The sequence below is a fragment of the Haliaeetus albicilla genome, chromosome 17 (genome assembly GCF_947461875.1).
Source record: "Haliaeetus albicilla chromosome 17, bHalAlb1.1, whole genome shotgun sequence".
Classification (NCBI taxonomy): Eukaryota; Metazoa; Chordata; class Aves; order Accipitriformes; family Accipitridae; genus Haliaeetus; species Haliaeetus albicilla.
This window is the reverse complement of record NC_091499.1, coordinates 12,402,560-12,423,299: the sequence shown is the minus strand read 5'-3', so window position 1 is coordinate 12,423,299 and position 20,740 is coordinate 12,402,560. Positions and strand designations below refer to the sequence as shown.

At 41.7% G+C, this 20,740-nt stretch overlaps 1 protein-coding gene across 1 annotated transcript; it reads left to right on the top strand.

The window, feature by feature from the left end:
- The first annotated feature begins 855 nt into the window (after window positions 1–855).
- Window positions 856–20,581, top strand: RRAGD (Ras related GTP binding D). The gene is made up of 7 exons (XM_069804851.1): window positions 856–1,117; window positions 7,486–7,781; window positions 8,201–8,400; window positions 9,381–9,495; window positions 15,365–15,507; window positions 17,335–17,483; window positions 19,282–20,581. The coding sequence occupies exons 1-7, from the start codon at window positions 970–972 to the stop codon at window positions 19,431–19,433; spliced, it is 1,203 nt and encodes a 400-aa protein (XP_069660952.1). The 5' UTR covers window positions 856–969; the 3' UTR covers window positions 19,434–20,581.
- The last annotated feature ends 159 nt before the right edge of the window (window positions 20,582–20,740 follow it).

Sequence of the window (20,740 nt, the reverse complement as noted above, 5' to 3'; positions counted from 1 at the left end):
TCCAAGGAGTTTTCACTCCTGTGGCTTTCTGTACTCTTCCTTATTCATCCAGAGTATTATTTCTAAAATAATCTCTCTCACCCACACTGCGAATCAGTTACCACCCACCATTACTGCCTGGCTTAACGTTTTGGGCCCGGCCACACGACAACAGGGTCGGCACGTAAGGAGCACCGGTCAGGCCGCAGGCACCATCTGGGCCCCGAGCAGGGACGGCGGGTGTGTGAGCCGAGCGGTGCCGGGCCCCCCGGAGCTGGGGCCATGCCCGAGTCCGGCCATCTCCCACACGCTGAAGGCAGAGGCGCGTGTGGGGGTGATGCAGGAGAGCCCCGAGAGCCTGATTTCGGGCTCCGTGCGGCAGGAGTCTGCAGGATTTGACCGACTTCGAGGCCCCCGCCCCGGGAGGGCCACCTGTAATGAAAAGGCCAGCAGCAATTCCGGCGCCGCGGCGTGTCCCCCTCTCCCCCCGCACGCCAGAGACAGTGCCTCGCGTGTGCACCGGCCCCACGCGTGCCTCCAGGCCCGCGCAGGGCGCCGCGGGACAGCGGGGCCGGGGCGGGAAGCGGCGGCGCCCGGCAGACCCGGCAGACCCCGCAGCCCGCCTGCGAGCGCGGCAGCGCGCGGCTCTGCCTGCCGGCGGCGGGGCCCGGCCGGGGCCCGGTCGGGCGCGGAGGCCCCGCCGGCCCGTGACCGGCCGCGTCAGGTGACGCGGGTCACGCCGCCTCCCCCGCCCGCTCGCTCGCTCGCTCGCTCGCTGCGCGCCCCGCCGGCAGGCTGCGCCGCGCGCTCCGCCGAGCGCCGTGCGGGGGAGGGGAGCGGCGGCGGCGGGGAGGGGCGGCGGGGCACGGCGCCAGCGCGGCACCTGGTGCCCCCCCCGCGCCCGCGGCCAGGCGCGCCCCCGGCCAGGCGCGCCCCGAGGCCGCCCGGAGGCAGAGGGGCCCTCGGAGCCCCGCCAGGAGCGCGGCCGGCATGAGCCAGGTGCCGAGGAAGCTGCCGGAGGAGGAGGAGGGGGACGAGGAGGAGGAAGAGGAGGAGGAGATCGTGGGCTTGGCCGGCTACGCCGACGGGGCCGAGTCCTTCTCGGACGGGGACGCGGAGAGCGGCGGCGATGAGGCGTGTGAGTGCCACCCGCGGCGGCCGCAGCGGCTTCGGCACCGGGGGGGGGCGGCGGGGAGCGGCGTCGCGGCCGCCGTGGGGCTGCGGGGGGCGGCGGCGACTGCTACTGGAGCGCCGGGGCGGGGGCAGGCATCGTCCCCGGAGGGGGCTGCGGGGCAGCGGCTGGCGACGAGCGCGGGCGTGGGGCGAGGTGCGGGGCAGGGCTGGCCCCGTGAGCGCGGAGACGTGGGTGAGGCGGGGCAGGGGCCGAGGCGAGGCAGAGGACGGCGGCGGGCGGGACGGGGCCGCCGCTGGGGAGGTGAGGTTTTGGCGGCCGGGGGTCGGGCCTGGCCGCTCTGCGGGTGTGGGTCAGGGAGGAGGCGAGGCTCCCCGCGGGATTAGGGGCACGGCGAGGGGGGAGCGAAGGGAGCCAGGGGGAGCGGTGTGGGGGAGACGAGGCGTCCGGAGGGAGGGCAGGCCTCGCTGGGGACGGGGGTGGGTTGCCTGGCCAGAGGCCAGGCTGAGCGGGGATGCTGCGGAGGTGACCGCGGGAGGGGACGGGACGGGACGGGGACAGGGTGCGAGTGGGGAGCTCTGAGGCGGGAGCGGGGCAAGGGCTGACAGGTAGCAGGAGGGCTCGGGAAAGAGGGAGGAGGCAGAAGGAGCGCAGGCAAAGTGGTGGTGGGGGAGGGGGTAATCGCCTTTCAGCGTTTTCCATGTCTGGGGTAAGAGTTAGTAGTTATTAGTGGCCGCAGCCGGGTGATGTGACTGGAGTGTGCCAGGGAGGCGGGGGGCCGGGTGTCAGGCTATAAAAGGCAGCGGCAGCACCCAGCTCTGTGTCCAGGGCGGCTCTGCAGCTGTGAATGTCAGTCCCACAGTGGCAGGCTCTGCTCGATGTCCGCTGTCCGTGTGTCTGTGCGTGCGAGGACCCGCGTTACTCGCTGCATATCCGTGTCAGTGGGGATGGATGGTGATGCAAGGAAGGACAGGCTTACCAGGAAAAGCAGCCTCATTCAGTAAAAAGAGGCAATGCCGGCTCAGAGCCTGTTGCTTTCATTCAGAGCCTGAATTCATTCTTCTGAGATGTATTTCACAAAGGAGCTTGGAAAACTCTCAGTATCTCAGGGCGAAAAAAGAATTGCGTTTTCATAAGAGCATAATAAAAGGCCACACGTTTTAAGGCTACTTTGATTATTAGCACGCAGAACCCTTCTCCTCAAAGGCCGAGTCCCACAGGCTGCCATGGGAGGTACTGCGTTGACTAACACAATTTTGGGGAGGAGAGAAGGTCAGGGCTTTGAGTGTAAGCCTTCACGGTGAAAGGCTGTGGGAATGCTAGGATGTAAGAGATGTAGCTGAGACTAATTAAAGTCTTATTTGAAACTGCTTAAAAATTGCCTTTATTTCAATCCAAAGAGAATATATTTAGCGTATTTCTTTAGTGCTAAACTAACTTAGCATTTTCTGTAGAGAAGTAATCCATATTCTGTCCTCAGAGGAATTTATCTGGGTATTTTTCAATAGGAACTTTGCTAGACTGATACAAATTTCAATTGTTTCTTCATAGTAACACCAGAATATTGTAACAGAATTTCTTAACAGAAACAAACCTTTACATCCTGAATAGCAGGAGAAGACAGTCCACGAAGGGACCTTTTTTATGCAGAATTAAAACAAAGGGGCATTTTAACAGTCCAGATCCCCTGGCTTTCTCTTACATTCTGAATTCTCTGGAGAAAGAGGTATAGAGCATCTGTAATGGAGGGGGTTGGGGTTTGGGTGTGTTGTGTATTTTAACACCGGCCTGCAGGGCAAGGGGCTTTCCTTTTCCTAGCTTTTGTCCTCTCTCTTCCTGGATCTGTACAGTAAGTAGTCCAAAATTCAGTGTCACAGTCTCCACTTTTCCCCAAAGAAAGAATGGAAAGGGTGATGCAAGGAGAACAGCTTCAATGCATGGCTGTTGAAAGTGAAAGGAGAAGCCAGGCTTAAAAGTAAAAACATAATTTGTCCTTGTAGGCATACAGGAGATTTCAAAACTTCATATTGGTTATCTCTCACCCCATACTGGTTTCTTGTCTCCAGCCCGAATGCTGAAACCACGTCTCTTGTCCTCTTAATCTTTTTACTTTACACATGGGGTCATATTCAGTAAAATACTTAGTTTACATAAAGCCTAGTCATATTTTTGGTATATGCAATTAAAAAGTATTTAGAAGCTAGGAAGCCCTCTGCAGAGTGTCCAAGAAAGTAGCTTTAAGACATATCATTGCACAGTGCCGCTCTTGTGGCAGGGTGGAACCAGGTCTTCTGGTTCTGAGTCTTTTCTTTAGCCACAAGAATTTCCTTCCACCAGGCATTTCTGCAATGTTTATGAACCCACAGTAGCTGAACAGCTTTCTTGATTGCATATAAGCTGTTTCTGTTAACTCTTTAGGCTCAGGCAATCTGTTAGCATTAGAGATGTTCATTGTGTGTGTTTTGTAAAGCTGTTGTCTCGACAGCACTCCAAAGTGCTGCAGATATCACAGTCACCGTAGTATTGGAAATGCTATGAGATCAGTGGGCTTGAAGGTACATGATTGGGAAGTTTGGGACTGCTAATTCTCCTTTACACAAAAAAGGTTGAAACTTAAAAATAACATAATTGCATTAGTGGACAAAAAAATAATCATTATTAGCTGTATTAGTTTAAAACGAGACTCGGGCTTGTTACTGTATGGACGGTAACATGAGCAAAATAATTTCTTTTGGCTTGACATCACTTGAGCAGATGAACAGCCATGCGTTTGAAAACTGGCGAGATCTACAAATACACCTTCCAATGTGGCATCCCTATCACATATGCCTGTGAAGCACTGATAGTCACCTGCTTTGACAATTAATTGCAATTGATGTGGAATTCAGGACGGGCTTCGAAAACTATTTTAGTTATCAATTAATATTTGTAATAGCTTGAAGGAGATATTAAAGTATTCATTGTGTACTGTGCATCCTGGTGAGACAGGTCAGGACTACTACGTGCAGTTCTCAATTAACTCCTCAGAGCTGGGCTCTTCTGCATGTTGCAACACAAGCAAATTGCACTCCGTAAGCACAGACACAATTGCAATTACAGAAATTTTGTAAGGAATTGACTGCTTCTCTGTGGGGAAAGTGCTTTTGGGTTTAAGTTTAGTTTGTGAATGCTTCAAAGGATATGGTGTCTAACTAGCATGACTTCTTTATGTCTGCTTAGAAAAGCTGAAATATGAAGAACTGTTGGTATGCATTAGAAACTGGCATTTTATAACATTTACTCTTTGCAAAAGTGAATGAAGCAGGAAATGTGCTGCATCTCGCAATAGGGAAAATTATCTTTCCCATTACAGAATAGAGAATGGTTTAGTGTTTCTCTTAGGCATATTATGATCTCACTCAGTAACCTAGTCTGGGAAGTTGCAGTGATACATCTACTGGCATTTCTGTGGCAAATTAAAGAAGGAGTTGTCATGTACTCTGCAAAGGAATGTGGGCACGCAGTGCATCGTCCAATTCCTTTACATATAAGGTAATCTCTTAACTCTCTCTCAGATGAAAGTGCTATAGCAGCCTTGCTATCTAGTCAGGTTTGGATGATACTCATTTACATTTCCCTGTCTTTGAACTGGCAGGATTTCAAAAGCTAAGTAAGTATTACTAGCAGAAGACCTGGTGTTCATTCTTCTCATCCGTAACTCTGTTTGCACTTGACACTGTATTTTTTATTTTTTTTTTTAGTATGGCTTTAATATAAAGCAATTTCTTTCTAGTAAGTATTATAGTCCATAACAATCCAACGGTCTGGAATAATTTAATATATCAACAACGTAAAACCCCAAGTTATTTAAAATATTTTTTTAGATACATATGAGTTTTTTTACCCTATTTCTTAAAGAAAAGGGAGTTATGTAGGTAGCCTGTCTTCTGGTTGTCTCATCACTGGTCAGAACTTTGGAAACTGCTGTCCACCTTCAACCAAATTTGAACGAAAGATGTCTCAAAGGTGATTAAGTTCCCACAGATTTGCTGAAAACTGGCATCCAGAAGAGAGAAGAGACCCAAATGAAAGTGTCTTCAGAGGGACAGGCGAGCAGATGTGTGTGTTCTTTGTGGCTGCAGCTGGCAAACCAGTGTGTACGTGTGTACAGTCTGGCCAACCAGCATGTGTTGAGCTCCAGATTGGCCACAGCGTGTCATATCTGTTATTTGGAGGATATGTCATAAGACATACAGGGGGAAGTTGGTGTTATTGTGGTGGGTAGAGGAAGGGGACACAAAGTACAAATCTAGCAAATTAGACTTTGTAATTTCTGTTGCGTACAGAGTAAATGGGAGGTTTTTTAATTTTCTGAAACACAATAAAGCCTCAACTGGAAGACTGTTCTTTATATGCCTTTATAAAGCATTTTATTCAAACTAGTTCTTGTAAAGCTTTGAATAAATTATTTTTCCTTCTGATGGCCACAATGCAAACTGCATGATGTATGGATATATGCACATTAATGAAACTGGGACTATATGTTTGGCAGCTGTGGAAAATTTGTACACTAGAGAAGAGAGTGGTGTGGAGGAAACACTGTTAAATCCTGTACCTTTGGTTTGCTTTATTGACAAGACCGTACCCCCAAAACATAAAATATCGTTACATCGTCCTAGAGCAGAGGTTTATTATTCCTTTACAGGTGTGAAGTATTGTAGGCACATGTTTCTTGCAGCCACAGGAGGGTACTATCACTGTTCAGATTGACAGGAAGAGTAGAGCAGCATGTTGACTGCAGCTTATTACTTCCTAAATTTGTTGTCTGTGGATCAGCAGAAGTTGGCCGTTGCTGCCTTAGGAGAATGAGATTCTTACAGAGTTACTTGTTGCTGTTCTGCTTGAAGGAGCTTCATCTGCGCACTGCTCCAGCCTGGCAGTGTTTCATGTGTGATAATTGACAAGAGTACAGCAAGTGGTAATACCCATCAAGGCCTTTCAAATGTATTTAAAATGGATAGGATACCACCGATAGTGAGTTTTCAACTCCTGTCAGTCACTGTGGTGACACGGGCCCACACCGAGTGGCATAACCACGCAGGAGCCAGTAGATGGTGCCAAGGGGATGTTTTATGCTAACACCGCAAGACCTTCCCTTGAGAAGTCCCAAATTCTCCATAACTGAAGCTCAGGAGGCACAAACGGACGCGACCAAGGTTCTGTGCCCTCCTGGCAGGCACGTCCTGCTCTTGTGTTTCTGAAAGTTGTGAGTGAGGCTTGAGGAACACAGGAGGACAGATGTGATCACCACCCCTGGGCGCAAAACATCCTCCTAGGCAAAGGATTCCTTCAAGCTTTCCGTATTTTTCAGCCCATAAGGCTATGTAATAAATTGACAGGTTCAAGTTGTTGTGGCTGAGGTTTCTTGTTTTGGATTTTCATATCTTTGGAGTAAAGTTGATCACTTGAAGTATGCAGGGCATATGCAGGAAGGATGCGTATGAGCAAATGTGTGCCAGTTTTCTGCAATTCAAAATTTATCCCAGCAGAAAAAGAGAAAGAAATGCAATTATGTTGTGCTCTGAATTATGTTGAATAGTCTGTACTTCAGTAGGTGGCAGAAAGCCTGCCTGACAGCAAGTGTTTTTAGCCTGTTTTCTGATCAGTATTTTAAATCTGACCACTGTGTTCTGTGAGCCTTACTCTGCAGATTTAGGATTGACAACTCAGTTTTTTGCATTGCTTGTGTTTGACACTGCAGACAGGGTATCACAGAGGTGTTTGAATGCTTTTTACATCTACGTGCAGTACCATTTTCAGCTCAGCACCGAAGTCCCAACAGAGAGAAATTATGTGCCTTCTGAGTTGTCCTCTTCCTATAGCTCCTGGGATGTGTGGCTTTACTTACTTACTTTATAGGAAGGAAGGCCTCATATAGCCTTAGGAAGATCACACAGATGTAACTAACACAAACTTACTCCTTTCTTCCAGCAGTGTGATGTAGCTATCAGTTGTCAATGGTATTTGTTACTGGATGATACTCTTTTAAAGTTGGGTTAGAATGTATGTGGGATAGCGTTAATTATAGTAAAACTAGAAATTTTAGGATATCTGTGTGTGATAACACATCTTTCACATACAAACTGAGCAGTCAAGCCTTCTGCAGTCTCTGTCTTAGAGGTGAGAAGCAGATTTTCTGATAGTATAGCCTAAGGGGCAAATAATTCAAGTTAAAATGCCTGTAGCACTGCTCCCCAAGCTTAAAAATTGTTAACATTTGCATAAATCCAAGTAAAAATGTCATGAAAATAAATATAAAATGCATGTTATCTGGCAGTTACTAATTATATTCCCATAGTATATTACTTTTCTTCTTGTGTGATTTTTTTATTCAGTTTTGGATTTCAATGATCCATTCAGTACTGAAGTTAAGCCAAGAATCCTGCTCATGGGACTGAGAAGAAGTGGGAAGTCTTCCATTCAGAAAGTTGTCTTTCATAAAATGTCGCCAAATGAGACTCTCTTCTTGGAGAGCACAAACAAGATCTGCAGAGAGGATGTTTCCAACAGCTCCTTTGTCAACTTTCAGATATGGGATTTTCCTGGGCAAATTGACTTCTTTGACCCTACGTTTGACTATGAGATGATTTTCAGAGGCACTGGAGCACTGATATTTGTTATTGATTCTCAGGTAAAAAGTGGGCTTTAAGATACCGTTTTCTTTTCTTCCTTTAGCAGTAGACAAATGGGTTGGAAAGCATAGATTTTTTTTTTTTCCCAAAGCAAATAGATGACTTAACTTACATCACAAACACACATTAAAAGAAAGTAATTAAAACTTGAAGAACTGCTTTACTATTTTTAATCTCTTTGCAGTATGTTCAAAAGTTAACTAACTTGCTTTAACATCTCAAGGTTCTTGCTCAGATTCCTAAGTGCTGACAGCATGAGATTGGTGCACATGCTGGATGTAAGCTCAGGCTTCTACTTATAAGAAATAAAAAAATTAAGCTGTTGTTGAACTGTAGCATTATCTAAAAGTGTCATAAAATTTTATGTATATTTTTAAGAACTTTTCTACAGTTGTAACTTTTCTTTTTCCTTCATTAGGATGATTATATGGAAGCATTAGCTCGGCTGCATCTTACTGTGACCAGAGCCTATAAAGTGAATCCAGATATCAACTTTGAAATCTTTATCCATAAAGTGGATGGTTTATCTGATGATCACAAGATTGAAACACAAAGAGATATTCACCAGAGGGCAAATGATGACCTTGCAGATGCTGGATTAGAGAAGATTCACCTCAGGTGAGAAAAGCTGCTGTGCAGAGAATCCTAAAGAGGAGAGCAGCTTATTTGACAAGTTACCATTTTCTGCTCTCTTGAAGTAGGAGGCAAAAAGCTTTTGCTATATGAAGGAAATGAATAGTCAGAGACATTGCATTTGACCTGATCCAAAGTATTTTATTTCCGATTGCTTTCTTAGAGGGAAAGATAGAGAGGAGATGTGCTTAAAAACAGATGACAAATAAACCAGAGTCCTACCAGTTTTTGCTGCAGCTGCTGTCTTGAAATAAGTTGCTTGGACAGTGTCAGCAACCGGTAGAGCTCCAGCCAGTAGTGTGTATATGCCACTTGCATGACTTTTGCCTTCTTTCAAACCTCTCTGTCTCACAGTCCCCTCCCAATCGCTAGTCCTCACTGTTGCAGCCTGCTTGGGGCCACTTGGGAAGACAGGTGCTGTATCTTTGCCTTATGTCTGCTGAGAAAGCAGGTTCTTGTAGCAGATAATGAAAAATAGTGGACTTCTGCAGACTGGGAACTAGAGGACATCAAGTTGTCATGGCTTTCTTAGCACTTAAAGCCAAGTACAAATACATTAAAAAGAGAGACCTGCTCTGTGAACACGTCAGCTCTTTAGAGCTCTTAACTACTTGACTGCATCATTGCACTGGTAAATGGGTCCACAGCTTTCAAAGAGCAGATTGCAACAGACATACTCAGTAACATTCCTCTCCTGCAATTTGAAAAATATTTTCCTAAGAATACCAAGGTGGGAGTTGCATCGTGAAGTTCTACATCAAGGTCTAGTTTGCAGTGTCTAGGCTTTTTTTGTATAGAGATGAAGTCCTATGTTTCAATCATAACATGACTTTTGATCACAAGGGGTAATTGCATAAATGTAGGCACTTGCTGTTTGACAATATTTCATTTCACTCATATTATGAAAGGTACATCATGTTCACGGTATGTGGCTAAAAGGAAAATGTGGTGACGTTTTTTTCCAGCTTTTATCTGACAAGCATATATGATCATTCTATATTTGAAGCATTTAGCAAAGTGGTACAGAAACTGATTCCACAGCTCCCAACACTGGAAAACCTGCTTAACATCTTTATTTCAGTAAGTACTTGTTATATACTTTGTCTGTAGATCCAGTTATGTCCAACATGCATGTTCAGATACTCTGTTCGCTGCCTTCTGAGAGATTATGAGTAATTTGAACTCTCGGAGAAATTAACAGAATGTAGTTGAAATGCACCCACATGCAGCTTGGCCTCACCTCCTTGTCTATTAAACAGCGTTGCTGAGCTGCCGAGATACAGTATTTCCTGAATCACAGAAAGTGGATTAGCAGTCATCACTTTTCTGCTCATACGTTAATCTGAATGTTGCAAAGGTCTGTGCTGCATGCGTTTCTTTAAGTAGTACTTAAATTTTGTGTAAATAAATTCTTAAATGAACACCATCTAGTCTGACCTCCTATGTAGAGCTGTCTACAGTGGTTCCTAGAATTAATTCTACTTTGTATTGAAGTTTATCCCGCTTAAGAAAATCTTCTCTTGTCTTGAAATTTTTAGAGGTAAAGTGCATCACAACTTTCACCACTTCCACAGTTACTCTGAAGGCCAGTTAGGGAGCTTTGTAGATCTAGTGGCTTGTTATCACTGTGGAGGTAATTGCTTGCTCCACTCTTCCTGTATGTGTGATCCCTTCCTCTCCTTTGTACTGGTTCTGATACTCACCTGTTCCCTCGTGGAGTCACTATGACAGACACTAATGCACTGTTGAATTTAGTTAATAGCAGGTCATGGAGGAGTCCAACATGTTCTTGTTTTGGCACAAGATAAGAGGTGGGAACATGTGGCCATGAGCAAAGGGAAACAAAGTGAGTAGGTTGTGAAAAGGGGGAACTCCTTGTTTTGATGGTGGTGAAGTCAGGCTGTAGCAGCTCCTGACGCTGCACACTTTCTCACAGTATTCTAATTTTGCACCTTGCATCTAGCATTAATTTGTCAAGCTTCGATTTCCAAGCAAGGTATTTTGTTGTGTCTTTTTTGTGGTTTTGAAGTAATGAAATTATTTAATATCATACAACAGCCTACTAGATAAAATTAGACTTCACAGTTTCTCCGTGTAGGGTGTGAAAATGGAGAGAGAGAAAAGTTGGATGTGTTGCTGAAAGGGAGAGCTAGGATTAGAGGAAGGTCTTTCCAAAACTTACTGTCTTACTATTAGGCAACAAATGATGCTATTTCATAATGAATGGTTTGTTACCAAGATCTGTTTCTGCCAAAATGGCTGGACCATATACCAGTTATCACCCAGTCTTGAACTCCACTTAGGACAGAAAGGTAATGAAGGAGTGATGACAACAGTTCTGGAGCAGTTGGTTACTGAATATGCTACACAAGTCTTAAAGAGAATGCTGTCTGAATGATAGTCCTCCTTGTGCCAGAGTCACCTCAGTCACTCATAATTGTGAGTCAGATCTCTGTATGGGGTCTCCTTGCTGTTTGGAGTTGGTGAAGAATTTCTGCCAAACCACCAGATGAATCAAGCACGAGCTGCTTCCTGAATGACTGACGACAGTTGCTTGTGTGTCTGGAACACCCAGAAGGCAGCTCCAATAATATCTAGAATATCAGATGTAATTTGTAAGGAAGAACAAGTCTTTCAAATGAATGGGAAGTCCAAAAAAGTGAGCGAGGTATGCTATTTCCTCTATTCAGTAGGAGAAACAGTCTCAGACTGTTTCTTAGCTCCAAACAGAGCAAAATCCAGTTTGTTAATGACCTAGGGCAAGGGGTAGCTGCTGTAGCTGTGTCCTCAGCATGCTTGCTGTCTGTTTTTATAAGTATCTTCTACCTGTAGACGGGAGACTCGGAATGACTCTATTTGCAACCACAGAAAGACTAAACATCATTCCACAGCATAGAATTAGTTAGCAGGTGCCTCTTTTACTTTAGCAACTTAGTGACAGCAAATCTTGACGTGGATTTTGGTCATGCCTTACCTCAGGAAGCCAGTGTGTTGGCTATCAAAGTGTGGGTGTATTGGTGTTCTAGTTTGGATTTTGCAGCAATATTCATGAGGATGTGTTTTCATTTATGCTATTAAGACTTCTAACACAAAGAGCTGATGATTACAAAAATAAATCTGTGATCACTCTTAAGTTCACAGCAGGTGTTTGACTAACTTTATAGTGCCACAGTGTGTTAGCTTGTATGTTTGAGGAACCATCAGTGTGATAATACTGCTTCTACATTCTTTAATGTAACTGCTTGTAAACTATAAAATAACAGTTGGTTTGGCATTCAAAACCCACATAAATCTTACTTGACTAACACTCTTATCAGCTTCATGTAGAAGGATGTCTGGGTTTTAATTACTGTGGCCTTACCAAGCAATCAAGTTGTGTGACATGGGAATGTGGATTTTCATTTTAGGGTTGTTGGCAGGGGGATGGGGGGGTTGAGGGATGTTAAAAAGTATGTGTAAAAACAAAAAACGAGTTATCATGATAAAAATAAAATTAAGTACAGTTTTGTTTATTTAATGATTTAAATTTCATAATCTAAATTCAAACGTGTTATTTAAAATGAAAATTCATCCACAAAATCTGCTGTTTGCCACAAGACCTTTTTAAATAACTGTCTGAAATTCATCTCTAACTGTAACTGACTGGTGATATCCTGTAAGTTCTTTTAAAAATTACTTTTTAGGGCCGAATTCTGGCTTACTTTTCATACTTTCAAGAAGGAAAAAGATAGGCCCTGTTACTTAACCTAGGAACTGGAGTAACACTACCAGTTTTACTGAACCCATTCCAGAATAGAAACTGCCTTCTACTTTATCACACTCAGTATAGTTGAGAAACACGGTTTAAATTTCAACTACGTCATGGTTTTTACCTATACAAAAGAAAATCTCCTATATTCATGGCAGAAGACTTTTTGCATGACTCTCTTGGTTCAGATTAGCCATGGAACACTCTTAGATCAATTCAGAGCACTTGATAGAGCTTCTAGCGCATGTTGCATCTTCTTTCCAGGCTGTAGGGTTGCATCAGAGATAACTAGTGCTTATTCTGACCCTGCTCTTGTTGACATCAATGGCAGCATTTCATTCAGTTGCATAAGGCAGCTGTTGGCCTTTGTTTCTCTAATAAGGAACGCTCCTACTCTAGTAACAGAAACAGTTGTTTTCTTATTGTCATTTTCCCTGACTAAGCATTAATGATGTAATGTCTCTTTGAATAGTATTTTTTATCCACTGGTTCCTGATTTTTTTATGACTTGTAATTATTGTTTGTACTGTTGGTTTCTTTTTTTTCCCTTGAGCAATTTCCTCACAAACATTCTGGCAAATCCTTTGCTTTTTCAGTTGAAGTTATACTAAAAACCCTGGCAAATGAAAGCTTTGAAGTCATGTGGGTACAATTTAGTGGTTACTACTCCTGGCAGTCCATCCTACGCTTTCGCAGAAGTTTCTGTCACCATACAAAGTTCAAGCAAATATGTGCCAGTTTCTCAGCAGGTCCTACCATGTTGTATTGGTTTCAACTGAAAACGAGCATGGTTTAAGCTAAAACACCAAGCTCTGCCCTTACCAGCAGGCCTAACTGCTGGCATGGCAAACATCTGGAGATGAAAACCTTTTTAACTGTCACTGCAAGTACAGGCAGGCTGCAGCAGCTGGAGTTCTGAGATGGAAAAATCACTTCTCATTGTTAAATGTTATTATATTGTCACTGGCATCTTAATAATTTAAAGTACATCTTATCTGTACAGCTGAAATTGTCACTATATCTCTCTTTATATAGTACAAAATTTTATAATTGACTCTTCATGAATGTCACTACAGGGCTCGAGTTCCAACTTCTTTTGTCTAAAATGACTTGTGTTTTCAAATACATATTTTGGCAATGAATTATGGCTGTATACTTATATGATATTTACAAGTAAATCTTGTGATTAATCTTATTTGACAGCATCTGTTGAAGTATGTGAGGTGCTGTCAGAATTATTATTTAAAAATTAAAATTACAGAACTATCATGTGTGGCCAGAATAACCAAAATAAATATGCATACATTTTTGTTCTTAGTGCTCAAAGAACGTAGACTTTTAGAGCCATGTAGGCTGAAAGGGACCTACTCAGAGTCAGGCCAGTTAGAGCAAGTTGCTCATGGGTGGGTCCAGTCCAGCTTTGTGTGTTTCCAAGGATGGAAACTCTATAGTATTAGGTCAGCATGCTCCCAGTGCTTCACCACTCTCATGCTAAATTTTGTTTTTTCTTCTATCAAGTCATAATTCAGCTTGTGCCTTTTGCCTCTTTTCCTTCAACACTAGCTCTGAGAAGAGTTTGGCTTTGTCTTCTGTGCACCTTTACATTAGGTATTTGTAGATAGCAACAAGCCTTCTTTTCTTCAGGCTAAATAAAGCCAGTTCTCTGAGACTCTCCTTGTACATCATGTGCTTCAGCCCATGTATGTAAGGTATCCACCGTGTATACTTTGTTTTGAATATTTTTTTTTATTATTAATGACTTACTGAAACGTGCCACTCACAGAGTCTTTTCCATAATGAAATGCAAGAAATTCACTGCTATACTCTTTTATTATTGATAGATGTTTCCAGCCTTAGCTGTGTGTGCGATGGTGGAAGAATTAAGCCTCTTTAAGAAGCAAATGCCCAAAATATTGCTGGCCAGTGTTCAGTAGCATACCTAGAATTGAAATTTGTCTACCTATATCAGGAAATTTGGAAAGTGGGAGGGTCCCTTTAGTCTCTTAACTATGTGTTAAATAGTTGACTTAGAAAAGAAAGAAGAAAAAAGGAAAAGTTCTGCAACTACAAAGGAAGCTGAAGCTATTAAAACTTGTTAGGGGTTTTCAGTGTGTTTTTTGATAGTTACAAAACTGCTGTGGCAGCAGTCCCAAACCATATTAAAAAGGTAAGCCCATATATGGAGAAAATTCAGTTTGATGGGAGAAAGTTGCTTCTCTTCCTGTGTAGGTGGATTCTGAAGCATATTTTATAGCTTGAGCTTTAGCAATACTGGGAAATTGCTGTTTGTGTTCATGCTGGGACAGCTGCACAGGTGCAATCCCTTGATATCAGCAGGCAAGGCTACTGTTTTCAGCTAAGCAGTACCCATTTTTTCCTCTTTTTTTTTTTTCCAGGAAGCAGAGGCTTATGGCAGTTTACCTTATCTACATGAAGAGTATGAGCTAGCATTCCTGGCTAGCCTCTGAGAGCTGTGAATACAATACATCTCCAGTATGGAGAGAATCTTAATCAGCTTTGCAGGATGACAGGAACATAGCTGTCATCACATTAGTAAGCCTTAGTATTATAAACATGGCTTTAACCACCAGTGCTACATGAAAACTGAATGAGCACCATCAAAATACTGGTCTTTCTCTTGTGATCCTAAAAGATGTTCTAAGAAACCTGACAGTAAAACAGCTACAGACCTCAATGAGACAATTTCTCAGTTTCCTTGAGAAATTAGTTCCTGAACACTACTGCCTTCTTTGTCCATCAACTTTTTTTTTTTCCTTGTTTTCACCTTCTTACCTGTGCAGCTAGAATGACTTTAAATTACAGCCCTCTTTTTATGTCCATTGTTACAATCAAAAACCCAAAAGCTTGATCTTGGAAGATTTTTTTTTTCCCCCGCAGTTTCCACTGAAAATAAATGTAATCTTTCCAGATGTTTTCCAGAGAGAGGAAGTTTGGGAGTGTAACTTGGCGTTATGTCTGCTCAGAGGCAGAGAAACTGTTGGAAGGTCTGTGAGCATCAGTTTGCTACAAATATGGCAGTGCTGTATGTACTGTTCTTTCCCAACAAGCTTGATTGCAGTTTAACTTCCACTTCTTCAGCCTAGCTTTTTGTATAACAGGCAAGTAGGGGAACAAAAAAGCTTGGTATCAATTTGAAGACCTGGCTTCCATTTTATCTATCTTTCTTCTTTTCTTAAATAGAATTCTGGGATTGAAAAAGCATTTTTATTTGATGTAGTCAGTAAGATCTATATTGCAACGGACAGTACTCCAGTGGATATGCAAACTTACGAGCTCTGCTGTGATATGATAGATGTTGTGATTGACATTTCTTGTATATATGGGTAAGTAAATTGTTAATGTTCTTCGTAAAACTGTGTACCTAGAATCTGAACGGCCTCAAAATTAGAATGATGTGGGTATAAACAGTAATAAGAATGTGTAATTTGCCAGACTAATTTGTCAGGACAGGGAAGAAGGAGGAAACAGCAAGCCTCTGAGGTACAGATCCACTGCCAGCAACAAGCACAGTTCCCTGCCCAGCCTCTTTTGTTAACAACTTCCTCTTTCTATGCTAATAATTTTATTTGGAGGAAGGAGTGGGAAGTAACCAACCTAAAATAAAGGGAAACATTATCTTTTTGTTCCCCAGGGATGAATTCAATAGAAGGATGCCTCCTATTTAAAAAAAAAAAAAGTGGGGCCATATTTAGTTTTGTTTACTTTAATAGCTGGTGGCCTCTACTGGCCTCAGAGAGCTGCTTCACTCTTGCTTCAGTTCTCTGTCCTCTTTTCCCTTCATGATCTTTGTGGGGGTTTTTTCAGTTTCCCCTCCTTATACATTACCAACTGGAGATCTCCTGGGTTAGCATGTATGTCTCCTTGCAAGTTATGTTTCAAATGGCTTGGCCCTTGGCTAAATGTAATGCCAGCTGTTCCTGGGAAAGGTAGGGGCACATTAAGAATTAGTGCATTAAGATGCATAGATTTAGAGGCTAAACAGCAGCATGCTTAGAGTGTGGTATTCTTTGGTAGCTTTGCATTCTTACCCATTGGTAGACTTCTTGCACTCTTGGAGAAGGTGAAAGGGAGAATCCTGGTGCAGATGTGCAATAAGCATTAGAACTTCAAAAGACCAACAAATTGTTGAATACCTTTCTAAAATTTCTTATGATTGTATATTCTACTGTGTGTTTCAGATTTTGCAGTTGGTCACTTCAGTAACTGTACAAGAAGTTGTGTTTTACAGAGGTATACAAAAAAGGATGCTGATTCTGTGGCATTTTTTTGTACAAAGATGCTGCTGTGTAGTTCAAAAGACTATGTGTTTAATTATTCTCTGTACAACACCACTTGTGGGGTGCTCTTTTCACAAAATGTCACTCTGGCACTGTCTTTGTGTAACCATTTAGCATTCATCACCAGAAATCTGCTTGCCATGCTTTAGCTATAGACTAAAGAAATTATATTACAATTCATTCCTTGTCCTCTGTTCCTGGATCATCTGTGGAACTTGCTACCTTAATATATTATTGATACTAATTGTTCTGGGAGGTTGGTGATAACTACCCATTTAACAAGATCTGTGTGTGCATTCAGGAATAACAGTAAAATTACAAGGTACAAAACTAATAGTGATCATCATGACACATCATCTGTGAAAGAGAAATCTCTTTTCATGTTATGATGTTGCAAAAGGCAACATCTCATGAGGAAAGTCTCAAGATGGCTTAAACTATCAGTCAGCTGCCATCGCTCAAGCAAGGTTACTGCATTTGGAATTGTCAGTACAGACTTACTGTTTCATGTGTTTTAGATAAAGTCATAATATAGTGCATTGATTAAAAGAAAACACAACCTTGTAGTAAATGGTTGGTAACTAACAGAGGAAAAAATAAGGCTCCAGTTCAGGTACTTGGCAATCAAACAATTTCTAGCACCAGATCTAAGATTTGGTGTATGATTCGATAAGTTTTTTAATCTCTATGTCTTCTTAGTTTACATAGTGTGGAGTTTGAATAAAGTCTCTCTGAAAGGTTAAAATGAAAATTTCATAAAGTTTGAGATTATCTAGTGAAAGAACCAATGTGGGAGTACTTTTGTTAGCTCATCTGGTGGCTTATCTTTTCTTGTTTGTTTGTTTGTTTCTTTGTTTGAATATTGCCCTTTAGGCTTAAAGATGATGGCACTGGAACTCCTTATGACAAAGAATCAATGGCAATCATAAAACTGAACAATACAACTGTCCTTTATTTAAAAGAGGTGACAAAATTCCTTGCTCTTGTTTGTTTTGTCAGAGAAGAAAGCTTTGAGAGAAAAGGTATTTTTCTCTTTTCTAGTATCACATTACTTTTCCTTTATATTAGTGAGTTAATGAGTGACTGTGGTTGTCATTAGCTGGTAACAGTCTCTAGCTGTATCACAAATACTAAAGGTAAGTACAGCTTGATAGAGCTTACAAAACTTGTTTAAAGCATGAAGTATTTGTGGTGGCATTAAGATAAGATGAAATCGTAAATGTATTTGACAACTTTCTGATATGAAAGCGTATGAAACTTTATATCCAGTGCAGTAAAGCTTCCATCTGCAACAGTAGAATGTGTCAGTTTATCTTGGCTAACATTGATTTGTACCTGTTGGCGCCAGCATACGCATTTGGAACAGTTTGTGTGCCATAACCAAGGGAAAATTACTGAAACTGGCTGATAGTAATAAATATGTTCTTGCTTTCATCTCTGAAAGGAGGCTTTTGAAAAGCTGCATATTTGGGACCTAGGTGGCTTTTGTATTTTGCACTTAAAGTGCATAAAATTTCTTGGTTATCTCTCTGACCCTGGTCAAGGTCAATACTGAAAGCTTGGCTCATGATAGCTCTGCTCGCTGGCATGATGTTCACTGTGTTACTGGTCTTAGTGAAATGCCCTGAGACTAGAACTGAGCAGTGAAAGAATGAGCCATCATCTGAGCTTGTGTCCCCATCTTGTGATATTTAATTCACCAGTCAGTATTGGTGTGTTTGTGAATGCAGTACTCGCACTGTGTCTGCTGGGCTGTTTGACAGGCTATTTAGCTTTTATTTTATAGAACTGCAACTGGTCGAATTTCTCGCAACTGTGTCAGGTTGTTGTGTCTACATAGTTTGGGACACTTCGTGCTGTAGCCTGTACTCTTTAACAGTACAGCTCTGGTATTATAATGCAGATTAGCTTTTGGTGCCTGGTGACTTCCACATAATATTTTGTCTGAACTCTAGGGAGAAGGAAAGTAATTCCTGGAAAAAAATCAAAGTGTAACACAGTAGATTTAAACCACTTAAAATATGTATCATCTCCTGTTAGGGAAATTGAAGTGGAAAACACTGCGGTATTTGAGTTAAGGCAGCTTACATCATTAACCTTCAATGAGGTCATAAGCTCAGTACCAAAATTCTAAAATTGTATTGCAGTATTACACAGCTGTAGCACCCAGTAAGTCTTCTAATTGACTACCAATATGGCTTTACAGCTTTTCTGTGGGATCACATTCAGCCCACTCACATGGTAATGTTATCTGCCTATTATGTATGTATGTAATCTAGCAGCATGTCTATTGTGTTATTTTTCAATTACAATGTAAGATGAAATACAGCTGGCTGTTGTTTGGTAATATTTCTATCAAGTATCCATTTCAAAGCTTATGTATTATCAAAAAATAAAAATTCTTTGATTACTAGATGCTACTTATTTTTATCACAGTTATTCTGTAAAGCGAATTTACAGAATGACACCATATTTTATGAAAGACTTTAATTTTTCTTGTAGTATACTGAGCACTTCTTCAAAGCTCTTTATTAAGATAAAGCTTTGTTATCTGCCAATGAACTTCTATTTGTTTTCTCTTAAGACTAAGAAGTATGTTTAATATTGGACATAATATGAAGCTGTAATGCTCACTGATTTATTTGTATTTATCAAACGTGCTTTTGCTTAGCACAGAAGAAAATGCCTGGAAAATTCACTGATTATGACCTCCAGAGAGACAGTGTGGTATTTCACTAAATGTAGAATATAAGCAATTTTTTCATTACCTAATTTGTATAAATGTCTTTATTAATATGGAAAACATTTCTGTCTCTGTAGGATTAATAGACTACAATTTCCATTGTTTTCGAAAAGCCATACAAGAAGTATTTGAAGTAAGAATGAAAGTAGTAAGATCTCGAAAACATCAAAGCCACATGCAAAAAAATAAAAGACCCACTCCGAATGGGACACCAAGAATGCCACTGTAACTGAGGTTTTCTGGCAATGTGGCAAGCAAAGTTTTCGTGAAGTTGGTGTGACTTCTGCATCTCATTGCACTGAGTGAAGAGGAAAACAAATGGGACTGATGTATTATATGAATTTTCCCTGAACGTTCAGAAAGCACTGTTTAAATATTTTTATCCAATCAGTTTTTTTCATATAGTGAGCACTTTGAGCAAAATGTTGTATATATAAGCATTGAGGTGAACACTTGTAAGAATTTTCTTAATATATGCTGTAAACTTTTTTTCATGCCATATTAAGAAAAAACAGCTGTGACAGAGATACTGGGTACATAATTTGCACTTTTTCATGTTTTCCTTGTGGAGTTGGACTTTGATAAACTTAGGTTTTATGGTGATTTTGATGCATGGTGTCAGGTAAAATGTATGCTGTAGTTTATTTACCTGCTACAATCAAATTGGTTAGTAAACAATTAAGAAAACTTGGTACAATGCCTTTTAAAATTTGTGACAGCTAATACCTAACATTCATACAGATCTAATTTCATATATTTTTCAATTTGTAAACTGAAGAATAATTTTGAAGTATTACAGCAATAAGCACCTTACCAGGGATCATAACTGGTAGGTAAATATTAGCTTTTATAAAACAGGCTTTTGGCCAAATTTCATCCGGAATTCCCTATAACACTGGTCATGCCCTCTGTTGGGTCTGTTTTTATTATTTACCTCAGCATATACTACTAAAATACCTTTCTATAAAGATAATTGTTTTGTAAAATGGCTCTATGTTGCACTGATATTTTTGTAAGGCTTCAGAGGAGGGTGTTGTATCTGAAAGGTTGAATTTACATTGCTGAGTTTGTTTTGAGAGCCTGCACATCTACAGTTGGTGCACTGAAGAATCTATATGTATTGCCACCCTGACGTTCTGATGTACTGATAGAAAGTCCTAAAGATGTGAGCACTGGGTTCTGATACCCTCTAATAGGGACACGTCTGTGACTGAAATCAAGAAGAGACCATTAAAATGAGGACTGGACAATCTACCTGCTGTAGTAATCGGCGTGCATCACTACTTTTTATTTTAATATTGAACATGGGCAGACTTACTACGGGATCGGCCAGCAGAGCACTCTCAAACCTAAAAAGAAGTAAAACTTACTTTCCGAGTTCTGTATTCACTGGTTTTGTTTCATTAATGATACCAAATTATAGTTTCTAGTCAGAAGAGCAACTCTTTTTTTTTTTTTGCCAGTCCTGCCGCAGACCAATTGCATGTGCGGTCCAGCGGTGTTGTCGGCAGGTTTTGGGAGTGGGAAGAGCTTGAC

Excerpts from the sequence above, each read along its gene's own strand:
- RRAGD (XM_069804851.1), top strand. The coding sequence starts at position 970 with ATGAGCCAGGTGCCGAGGAAGCTGCCGGAGGAGGAGGAGGGGGACGAG. Across the intron at positions 7,782-8,200 it reads TATTTGTTATTGATTCTCAG|GATGATTATATGGAAGCATT; the intron begins GTAAAAAGTGGG and ends TTCCTTCATTAG. Across the intron at positions 15,508-17,334 it reads GACATTTCTTGTATATATGG|GCTTAAAGATGATGGCACTG; the intron begins GTAAGTAAATTG and ends ATTGCCCTTTAG.